The sequence below is a fragment of the Rattus norvegicus genome, chromosome 6, assembly GCF_036323735.1.
Source record: "Rattus norvegicus strain BN/NHsdMcwi chromosome 6, GRCr8, whole genome shotgun sequence".
Taxonomy (NCBI): Eukaryota; Metazoa; Chordata; class Mammalia; order Rodentia; family Muridae; genus Rattus; species Rattus norvegicus.
In genome coordinates, this window is record NC_086024.1 from 135491288 (window position 1) to 135502411 (window position 11124).

Consider the following 11124-nt stretch of genomic DNA (forward strand, 5'->3'; position numbering starts at 1 on the left):
GCTTTTCCGGGAGATAACTTGATTTAAGTCAGATCTGTGTAGAAATCTGGCAGTGCATTGAGATTGCCTGTGGAGTGATAGTTTCTTCCCATCAGGAGCCTGCCTTTTCTGCTAGGTCTTTGACCTAATCACATGTCACTTTACCCTCAGGTACCCGTTGATCATTGACCCCTCCGGACAGGCCACAGAATTCATCATGAATGAGTATAAGGACCGGAAGATCACAAGGACCAGCTTCTTAGACGATGCCTTCCGGAAGAATTTGGAGAGTGCTCTGAGATTTGGCAATCCCCTTCTCGTCCAGGTTCGTGTCTGTTTGAATTTGTCACTCCTCCCAGGCACTTCACTCTCTGTGGTTGATGTGAAGGAACTGTCGAATTACACAACACAAACACCAGTAGTATTTGAACATTGGTTTGATACTAAAGAATAAAGCTTTAAGATACTAAAGAATAAAGCTTTGAGATTATGTTTCAGAAATACAGTCTCCAGCTGGGCATAGTGGTGCATCACGTTTAATCCCAGCACTCAGGAGGCAGAGGCAGGAAATGCTCTTTAAGTTAAAGGCCAGCCTGGTCTACACAGAGTGCTTCAGAATAGCCATGAGAAGATCCTATCTCAAAACCAATGACCAGGCAGTGGTAATGCACACCTTTAGGGAGGCAGAGGCAGGAGATCTCTGAGTTCCAGGCCAGCCAGGGCCACACTTGAAAAAACTAGAGTTGGCAGGGTCTGAGGTGGTGAATGGTTGGTGTCTCTGAACTGGGTATTTGTTTGCTGCTGGGGTGGAACCCAGGCCTCACACTGCAAGACAAGTGCTCTGCCACTCGGGTGCAGCCATGCCCTGCCCAACAACAGTTTCTTTAAAAAGGCAAACTTCCATTTTAGCTTTCGCAGTGGGCAGGCCCCGGGGCTCGTGGGTGGCACTGGTCCAGATAGGAGACTTGATGGTTGCTTTCTGTGTACAATGCACAGGATGTGGAGAGCTACGATCCAGTTTTGAATCCAGTACTGAACCGTGAAGTCCGGCGAACAGGAGGGAGAGTGCTGATTACCCTCGGTGACCAAGACATTGACCTGTCACCATCCTTTGTCATCTTTCTGTCCACCCGAGACCCAACTGTAAGCACGGGACACTTCATGGGTCAGCATGATGCTGATGAGTTTGGAGCTGAGTAAACAACCAGTCTGTCTTTCGTCCCGACAGGTGGAGTTCCCACCAGATCTCTGTTCCCGGGTGACCTTCGTGAACTTCACGGTCACCCGCAGCAGTTTACAGAGCCAGTGTCTCAATGAAGTTCTTAAAGCAGAAAGGCCCGATGTGGATGAGAAGCGTTCTGACCTCTTGAAGCTGCAAGGTGTGGTTCTGGCCCTCAGCTTCCCAGCGGTGGTGGGTGGCAGATTGTGCTCTGAAGGTCGAGGGTGACACTGCTCCCCAGTGGCACCAGTGGCACAAACCTGTCTTATCACAGGGGAGTTCCAGCTCCGTTTACGGCAACTGGAAAAGTCTCTGCTCCAAGCTCTGAACGAGGTAAAAGGCCGCATTCTGGATGACGACACCATCATTACAACCCTGGAAAATCTGAAGCGGGAAGCCGCCGAGGTCACCAGAAAGGTGGAGGAGACGGACATTGTCATGCAGGAGGTAGAGACCGTGTCCCAGCAGTACCTGCCGCTGTCCACTGCATGCAGCAGCATCTACTTCACTATGGAGTCCCTGAAGCAGGTGAGGCCATGGGGATAGCAGCTCTGGCTCCCAGCTGTGGCCGAGCCATCCTCTGATGGTCACGTGGCTTCCTCCCAGGTTCACTTCCTGTATCAGTACTCACTGCAGTTCTTCCTGGACATCTACCACAATGTGCTCTATGAGAACCCCAACCTGAAGGGCGCCACCGATCACACACAGCGCCTCTCTGTCATCACCAAGGACCTCTTCCAGGTAGAGCACAGCCTGCATTTCTGTGCCGGGGTATAGAGGTGTGGCCCCCAGCACACCCACATTCCCCTCTCGCTTCCCAGGTGGCCTTTAACCGGGTGGCCCGAGGCATGCTGCACCAGGACCACATCACCTTCGCCATGCTGCTGGCGAGGATCAAGCTGAAAGGCACCATGGGGTGAGACTGGCTGCCAGAGTTGATGTGGCTCAGGTTGATGTTGCCGTAGCGTGCACTCTGCCCTCCTTCATCTTTGAATCACAACTGTTGTCTTAGTTGCCGTGTAAAGAGACCTTCCTGACCTGCCCCTGCTTTACAGGGAGCCCACCTATGACGCAGAGTTCCAGCACTTCCTCCGAGGGAAGGAGATCGTGCTGAGTGCTGGCTCCACCCCCAAAGTCCAGGGCCTGACTGTGGAGCAGGCGGAAGCTGTGGCAAGGTTGAGCTGTCTGCCTGCCTTTAAAGATCTCATTGCCAAGGTTCAGGCAGATGAGGTAATTGTCCTTTCAAGTGTTCCCAGTGAAACCTGTGGGTGAGCAGCTTATGGCATGCGTGACTGTGCGTGCTGGTGTCCAAGCAGGGGGTGACACCTCCCCTTAAAGGTCTGTTCATCAGATAGAGCAAGACCTAAGCTGCATGCCCAGGACTGCATACCAGATTATTCCTGAACCACTCTCCCTGTTGTCTCCACAGCAGTTTGGCATTTGGCTGGAGAGCAGTTCACCAGAGCAGACAGTGCCATACCTCTGGACTGAGGAGACGCCTGCAAGTGAGTCAAAACCAGGCCCTGCCGCCCTCCCCTGGGCCTAAATAGAAAGTCAGGTGCACTGTTTCTCAGAAGAAAGGATACCGCCTCCCTGGAGAGAAGCATTGTTAGGCAGCCAGTCTGCAATGTTGATGGACCCTGAATCCCAGCTACTCCAGAGGCCGAGGAAGGAAGGTTGGCAGCTTAAGGCTGGCCGAGGCTAAATAATGAGCCCTTGTCTCAGAATAACAGAATCACCGGTTAGGAAACCAGCTCCTAAGCAGGGGTTGGCTGAGAGGAGGGTCAGACTTCTGATCCCCTCAGGTTATCACTAGTGACCGTCAGCGACTGGAGCAGCTAGGGATGTAACTCCGTGATAGGATACTATGCTAGCAGGCATAAGGGGATTTGATTCATCTTATTGGGGTGAGGCCTAACAAACGTGAAGAGGGCTTGTCTTTCTTTGTGCCATAAAAACTCATGAGTGCATCAGACCTGGCCCTGGGCTAAAGGCTGCACGGGAAGGGGCAGGCAGCAGCCTGTGCTACCAGGGACCCCAGGGCAGAGGGCACTACTGCACCTGGCTGGCAACCACCAGTTTTGGTGGTGCAGTGTTTCAGAGTCAATAGATGAGGACCAGCAGGACAGCCGGGTGGGTAAAGACCTGAGTCCCATCCCTGTGACCCGTGTGCGGAGAGAGAACCAACCCTACTAGCTCTCCTGACCTCCATATTCCCGGACACTGCAGTCCATACTTACATACACACACTAAGTAAAAACTCCCCCCAGGGGAGCCAGTACACCCCACTCCATAGAGAGACTGTGTCTCAAAAAGTTTTATTTTGTTTTTTTGCTAGGCATGACAGCACGTGCCTTTAATGCCAGCAGTGAGGAGGCAGAGGCATGTAGATCTCAAAGGTCAAGCCTAATTCAGTGTGACTTCAAGGTGACCCAGGGCTACACAGTGAGATCCTGTCTCAAAGAAAAAAATGTTAAATAAACAGATTGGGTGGGGGGTGTCCAGGGAAAGTGCTTGGCTCCCTAGCAGACAACCTCACACACACAGCAGCACAGCCCATGAGGACATGGAGGAGGCCGACAGCCAGCTGGCCTGGTCACACAGCGGTAAAGGGATACCTGTCAGAGTGAAGAGTGACACGGACACCAGGTTGACCTCTGACCTCCACACTTGCCATGCCATGTGAGCACACACTCCCACACCTGGAATCCAGCAGCACCTGGAGGAAGAGGCTGAAGGATTGTGAGATCAAGGTTACCCAGAGAGTAGCCTCTGAAAAGGCAGTATCATCAGCACCCCCACACCTAGTGGTACAGTCTTGTCGCTAGACACCTAATGTGACAGTGGAACAAGAGACGGATACTCTTAGGGTCCAAGAGAACCAGTAGACTGTGGACTTCGTAGCTGGGATCTGAGCTGGATCTCAGTGCTCTGGGTGGAGACAGCAGCCTTTACCCACCCTTGGCACACCTCGTTTCAGCTCCCATCGGGCAGGCCATCCACCGCCTACTCCTGATTCAAGCTTTCCGACCCGACCGCCTGCTGGCCATGGCCCACATGTTTGTTTCCACAAACCTCGGAGAGTCCTTCATGTCCATCATGGAGCAGCCACTTGACCTCACCCACATTGTGGGCACAGAGGTAATGTCTTAGCACCCCATCCTGGCTCCCTCCTGCCACCTGTGCTATGGCATCAGCACTGGCCACGGCCCAGGCCACTGCTTCTTAACCGACGTCTTCCCAAAGCCCACACCATCCTCAGGCTTTCTCTGACAGGCCTCTCCTACAGCGGTGTCTCAGTCTGCCTTTCCTTTACAGGTGAAGCCAAACACACCTGTCCTGATGTGCTCTGTGCCTGGGTATGATGCCAGCGGACATGTCGAGGACCTCGCCGCAGAGCAGAACACACAGATCACTTCTATTGCCATTGGTAAGGATGTGTGCTGGTGTCGTGGACATGCGGCAGCCTGAAAGCATAAGGCTGCCTGCCTGCCTCCCTGCCTGCCTGCCTGCCTCCCCTCCCTGCCTCCCTCCCTGCCTGCCTCCCTGCCTCCCTGCCTGCCTGCCTGCCTGCCTGCCTGCCTGCCTGCCTGCCTGCCTGCCTGCCTGCCTGCCTGCCTGCCTGCCTGCCTGCCTGCCTGCCTGCCTGCCTGCCATTGTTCACACTCTGCTTCCTTGTCTCAGGCTCAGCAGAAGGCTTTAACCAAGCAGATAAGGCGATCAACACCGCGGTGAAGTCAGGCAGGTGGGTGCGATTGGTTTCCTCCTAAAACCTGTGTCCCCGGGAATCCAGTGAAAGCCATCGAGTCACTGTGACTCTGCATGCACAGGTGGGTGATGCTGAAGAATGTGCACCTGGCCCCCGGGTGGCTGATGCAGCTGGAAAAGAAGCTTCACTCCCTGCAGCCACACGCCTGCTTCCGACTCTTCCTCACCATGGAGATCAACCCCAAGGTAAACAGGACAGGAGCCTCTGGGTGCTGGTACCTCTGCTGGGTGTGGGCAGCACTGCTGCCAGCCGGAGGGTGAGGGCAACCTTGTCCCTCCAAAATAAAAGCAGACATAGAGGCAGGCCGCCTTCTCCCTCAGGTGCCCGTGAACCTGCTCCGTGCAGGTCGGATCTTTGTGTTTGAGCCGCCACCTGGCGTGAAGGCCAACATGCTGAGGACCTTCAGCAGCATCCCCGTCTCCAGGATGTGCAAGGTACGAGCACTCTCACCGGACACATCCGCAGATGCACCCCGCACAGCTCTGACCCCCTCCACCAGAGTGCATAGCACACACTGTCCCTGCCGCATGAGCACAGGGTACTCTCAGCTCCTTGGGTTTTCAGTTCTGTTTGCTGTTGAAATCCACTGAGCCCACATTTTATTTTGTCTCCCCACCTCCCAGGGCTAGGCAAGCGCTCTACCACTGAGCTAAATCCCCAACCCCTGAGCCCACATTTTAAGAAAGCCTGTCTAGGGGGCTGGGGATTTAAGAGCGCTTACCTAGGAAGCACAAGGCCCTGGGTTCGGTCCCCAGCTCCGAAAAAAAAAGAACCAAAAAAAAAAAAAAAAAAAGAAAGCCTGTCTAGGAACCTGTCTAAATTCAAGGGCTGTTCTGTTGATCCTGATCTTTAGAAAGCTGGGTACTTGGTCAGCCATACTGCTTGATTCTGGGTGCTGCTTCTGTATTGCATGCAGGTCAGATGGCTGAAGGGTGGGGCGTAGGTTGCCCTGCAGACCTTTGCTTCTGAAGTACGGTCTAGTTTCCTTAGATGACAAGCACATGACAAATCTGTCTGGTCACTTTGTGCATCTAGTCTCCAAATGAGCGAGCCCGCTTGTACTTCCTGCTGGCCTGGTTCCATGCTGTCATCCAAGAGCGCCTGCGCTATGCTCCACTCGGGTGGTCCAAGAAATACGAATTTGGAGAATCTGACCTTCGATCGGCTTGTGACACGGTGGACACATGGTTGGATGACACAGCCAAGGCAAGTTAGGTTACGCCACACCACAGACGCCAGTGCACTGAGGAGACATCATGCCTAAACACATGGTGATGCGGGAAGACAATGGATCTGAACTCAGGGGAGCCCTGATACTTTGTGGCAGCTATAACTTGACAGTGCACAGTGTACACATGTAACCCGGCCTCTGTCCTCCCAGGGCCGACAGAACATCTCACCAGATAAGATCCCATGGTCTGCCCTGAAGACATTGATGGCCCAGTCCATCTATGGTGGGCGGGTGGACAATGAGTTTGACCAGCGTCTGCTCAATACCTTCCTGGAGCGCCTGTTTACCACCCGGAGTTTCGATAGTGAATTCAAGCTGGCGTGCAAGGTCGATGGGCACAAGGACATTCAGATGCCTGACGGTATCAGGTATGGCTGCCCGAGGGAGCAGAGGTCATGCTTGGGTGGTGGTGCGGGAGTGTTTGGAGCCAGTCTGCTCGACTCTGATTCCAAATGTTCTGCTTTCTCAGGCGAGAGGAGTTTGTGCAGTGGGTGGAGCTGCTGCCTGACGCCCAGACACCCTCATGGCTGGGCCTCCCCAACAATGCTGAAAGGGTCCTGCTTACCACCCAAGGTGGGTGCTGAGTCTCCTCGCTCCTGGAGCCCTGCCCACCCTGAGCCTGCTGGAAGGGCTTGCTCGCCTCTGTGGCCTCTTATGGGTCTGCACCAGGGAGTCCTTAAAAGGTTGGAGGGCGAGCTTTAGTTCGAGAGCTGGAAGCACTGATAGGTGGTGTGCAGGCCTGTGCCTTAACCTGGAGGCAAAGGCAGAAAAATCAAGGTGTCAGCATCTGTCTACACAACATGCCCTAGGCTGCCTAGGTGCAGCCGAGCCTCAAACTACACACTGAGTCCAGAGCCTAACACAAGCTAGGCAGAGCTCTGAGGGAGCCCTACATCCTCTACACTCTACACCTCTACCACTGAGAGCCAGGCTTCGTGACTCATACCTGTGATCCCAGCACCCATGTGGTGGAGGCAATAGGGTCTAGAGTTCTAGGCTGACCTACATGACATGAGACCCTCTTTAAGAACATCAGGTGAGATAACTCAGCAGCAGCAGCAGCATACAGTGCCTGCCGGTTTCCCTTGTCCTGGTGGTAGATAATCTGACTTCTGTGGAAAGGCTGAGGAGAGAGGCTAGGGCCAGTGCAGGCATTCAGACGGAGGTGAAGCGAGACAAAATGTTCTCAGCTGCTGCTACCGCAGCCACCGCCGCCGCCTCCTCCTCTTCCTCCTCCTCCTCCTCTTCCTCTTCTTCTTCCTCCTCCTCCTCTTCTTCCTCTCCCTCCTCTTCTTCCTCCTCCTCCTCTTCCTCCTCCTCCTCCTCCTCCTCTTCCTCCTCCTCCTCCTCTTCCTCTTCTTCCTCTCCCTCCTCTTCTTCCTCCTCCTCCTCTTCCTCCTCTTCCTCCTCTTCCTCTTCTTCCTCTCCCTCCTCTTCTTCTTCTTCCTCCTCTTCCTCCTCCTCTTCTTCCTGTGGAGCACACTCCTGAGAGCTTGCCTGTTGTCTGGGAGTGTGTGACCTTCGTGAGAAAGTGGGATGTTGTCCACAGACAGTGGGAGGGGAGCGGCTGTCAGGTGTATTTAGTATGAAGATGAGGCCTGGAGGCTAAGGGGTCCCTGTTGGGTTAGAGGCAGCCTTTCCAGTGTACAGCCTGCGGTTTGATTCTCAGTGCTGGCGTCACTTGCCCCAGCAGTTTTCTTTCTTTTTTTTTTTTTTTTTTTAAAGATTTATTTTATTTTATGAATACACTGTAGCTGTCTTCAGACACACGGGAAGAAGGATGGTTGTGAGCCACCATGTGGTTGCTGGGAATTGAACTCAGGACCTATGGAAGAGCAGTCAGTGCTCTTAACCTCTGAGCCACCTCTCCAGCCCACCCCAGCAGTTTTCTAATTCCTGTATCCTATCAACACTGTCAAGAACCAGGGTCACTGTCCAGCTTCTCCACCTTTCCATGGTCCAGAAAGCAGTGAAGCTCTGGCCATCACAAACCTCCCCCGGCAGGTTCTGCATTCCGATGAAGTGAGGCTTCTGAGACCCATGGCTGTGTGGACAGGCAGGGAGCGGCCTCACAGCCGACCCGGCCATTGATTCGTTTTTCTTTTCTTTTCTTTTCTTTTCTTTTTTTCGGAGCTGGGGACCGAACCCAGGGCCTTGCGCTTCCTAGGCAAGCGCTCTACCACTGAGCTAAATCCCCAACCCCCATTGATTCTGTTCTTAATCGCCCTGTGATAGACTTGGGCCAGTGTTCTCCTGCTCACCTCCTCCCCAGGCCCTGGGCTGCTGTAGTGAGTGAATAGCCATGCACCATTTACACTGATGTCTTCCTCCTCCTCCTTCCCTCCCTCTCCAACTCTGTGGCTGGCCTAGGCGTGGACATGATCAGCAAGATGCTGAAGATGCAGATGCTGGAGGACGAGGACGACCTGGCCTACGCAGAGACGGAGAAGAAGACAAGGACGGACTCCACCTCAGACGGCCGTCCAGCCTGGATGAGAACACTGCACACGACGGCCTCAAACTGGCTGCACCTCATCCCACAGACACTGAGCCCACTGAAGCGCACGGTGGAGAACATCAAGGTACTAGGCTGGACTCAGCGCGCTGATCCCCAGTCTTGGGCAAGGAGGACTTTCAGTTGAGCTGCTTTAACTGTGGCCTGAGAGCTGGGCAGACAGAGGTGGTCATTCTTCATATCAGGCCTCTGGCCAAGACTCTGGTGATGCACGGGGCGTGCGCCTCACCTCTGCAGAGCCCCGTGCTCAGCCCGCTTCTCCTTGGGTTTAGGACCCTTTGTTTAGGTTCTTCGAGAGAGAGGTGAAGATGGGGGCCAAGTTACTGCAAGATGTGCGCCAAGACCTTGCTGACGTCGTCCAAGTGTGCGAGGGGAAAAAGAAGCAGACAAACTACCTGCGCACGCTCATCAATGAGCTGGTGAAAGGTGCTGAGACCCACCGTGTGGGGCAGCTTGGGGCAGAAGCCCTGGCCATAGTCTGTGCCACTCTTCGGCCTGTCCCCACCCATCTGAAGGCCCACTGCAGGTCCCAGGCCACTCGTGTCTCCTTCAGGATTCCTCAGGAGCGGGAGGGTCTAGGAAATGCCCCTGAGTTTCCTAACTCGTCTGTACAGCGTCAGTGACTTTTAGGGTAGTGCAGTGAAGAGGACAGGGGTGGGGTGAGGGCTCAGTCCACAGACACACCGTGTGTCCTGCAGCCTCTAAGCATGCACCCCACACTGAGACAGCTGTGTCCTGGGCCTTCCAGGGAGGGGACAGAACACAGGCGCAGGCAGGAGGGAGGGCTGTGTTGTGAGGTGCTGGCAGCCTGAGCCACTTCTGCTGCAGGGGAATTGGCAGAACAGATGCTGAGGCCTGATCTCTCCTCCTTGCTGCAGGGATCTTGCCCCGGAGCTGGTCCCATTACACAGTACCTGCAGGCATGACGGTGATCCAGTGGGTGTCAGATTTCAGCGAGAGGATCAAACAGCTGCAGAACATCTCACAGGCTGCTGCAGCCGGGGGTGCCAAGGAACTGAAGGTGGGCGTGCGTGGCTCTGGGCGGGGGAGAGGGGTCAGGAGTGGCATTGGTTGTCCTGGCCTCGGTGGGAAAATCCTTTAAGATGGCACTGGGGACAGCCAAGGCCGATGCTGACCTGCTCTCCTTCCCATGGGGCTGTTTGTACAGAACATCCACGTGTGCCTGGGTGGCCTGTTTGTGCCTGAGGCCTACATCACTGCCACCAGACAGTATGTGGCACAAGCCAACAGCTGGTCCCTGGAGGAGCTCTGCCTCGAAGTCAATGTCACCGCCTCCCAGAGTACCACCCTTGATGCGTGCAGCTTTGGGGTCACAGGTGAGCTGGAGTCTGAGCGTGGTCTGGCCTTTCTGTGGAACCTGTTTCCAAACGAATGTACCGAGTGTCTGGCCAGAGCGGCCCAGCTGAGCCTGCGGGTGTCCCGTAAGTTGGGCTGTGTGGCCCTGGACTCCTTCAGCCCGTCTCCACATCTCCTCACAGGTCTGAAGCTCCAAGGGGCCACGTGCAGCAACAACAAACTCTCGCTGTCCAATGCGATCTCCACAGTCCTCCCCCTCACACAGCTACGCTGGGGGAAGCAAACTAGTGCTGAGAAGAAGGCCAGTGTGGTAAGTGTCAAGGCCTCGCTCCTTGGCTCTGCCTGGGTCATGGTGGGACTCCACTTGCGTGGAAACAGCCCTGAACTCCCACGGGAGCTTGTCCCCAGAGCTGATGAACAGTAAGTCCCTCTGTTTGTCCCACAGGTGACTTTACCTGTCTATCTGAACTTCACGCGGGCAGACCTCATCTTCACTGTAGACTTTGAAATTGCTACAAAGGAAGATCCTCGAAGCTTCTATGAGCGTGGAGTTGCAGTTCTGTGCACTGAGTAAAGCTAAGCTTTTCCCGAATCCTCTTTCTGGAATAGTAGAACCCAATATTTAACTCTCATTCATCCTTACACATTTGGAGGGTTTGATGGACCCGTGAAAAGCAAGTGGTCGGTTAGCGTTGGTGGTGAAAGGTGCTGCAGTTGGAAATGGGCTGGGAAGGGTGAAGTGTGCGGTTTCCAAGGGCTGACCAAATGGCTGGTTTTATTAAATAAAACACTAAGCATGATGGGCTCCTGCCTCATTCCACTCTGCTCTGTCTGCTGTGGGAATCCTTGTGCCCACCTCGCCTTTGTCACCATGGTCACAGATGCAGAAGCAGCAAGCTGAGGGAGGCCAGGAGACTGCGCTTCATCCCTGAGGCCCAGCGGCAGCTGTCTCTCAGACACAAGCCTGACACCAGTCCATTGTCCCACACTTCATTTCTGTACCACCTGTGGTGAGAGAGTGGCCTCGCCCCACAGGAAAGGTGACAGAATAGTCCTGGCATCTCAGTCTCTAAAACCCTCTATGACTGTGTGGC

At 54.5% G+C, this 11124-nt stretch overlaps 1 protein-coding gene across 2 annotated transcripts in view; it reads left to right on the forward strand.

Moving 5' to 3' along the window:
* Nucleotides 1-10830, forward strand: part of Dync1h1 (dynein cytoplasmic 1 heavy chain 1) — a 65743-nt gene extending 54913 nt beyond the window's left edge. Inside the window, exons 57-78 of one of the 2 annotated variants that reach the window (XM_039111848.2) lie at nt 151-304; nt 976-1122; nt 1208-1358; nt 1473-1726; nt 1805-1939; nt 2020-2114; nt 2254-2428; nt 2631-2703; nt 4179-4339; nt 4517-4628; nt 4883-4943; nt 5029-5152; nt 5288-5401; nt 6003-6173; nt 6349-6566; nt 6668-6771; nt 8569-8780; nt 8986-9139; nt 9592-9734; nt 9882-10050; nt 10213-10340; nt 10476-10830. In XM_039111848.2, coding sequence (XP_038967776.1) covers nt 151-304; nt 976-1122; nt 1208-1358; nt 1473-1726; nt 1805-1939; nt 2020-2114; nt 2254-2428; nt 2631-2703; nt 4179-4339; nt 4517-4628; nt 4883-4943; nt 5029-5152; nt 5288-5401; nt 6003-6173; nt 6349-6566; nt 6668-6771; nt 8569-8780; nt 8986-9139; nt 9592-9734; nt 9882-10050; nt 10213-10340; nt 10476-10604 — 3184 coding nt within the window. In that variant the 3' untranslated portion in view covers nt 10605-10830. 2 annotated transcript variants of the gene reach the window in all.
* Nucleotides 10831-11124: the final 294 nt, after the last annotated feature.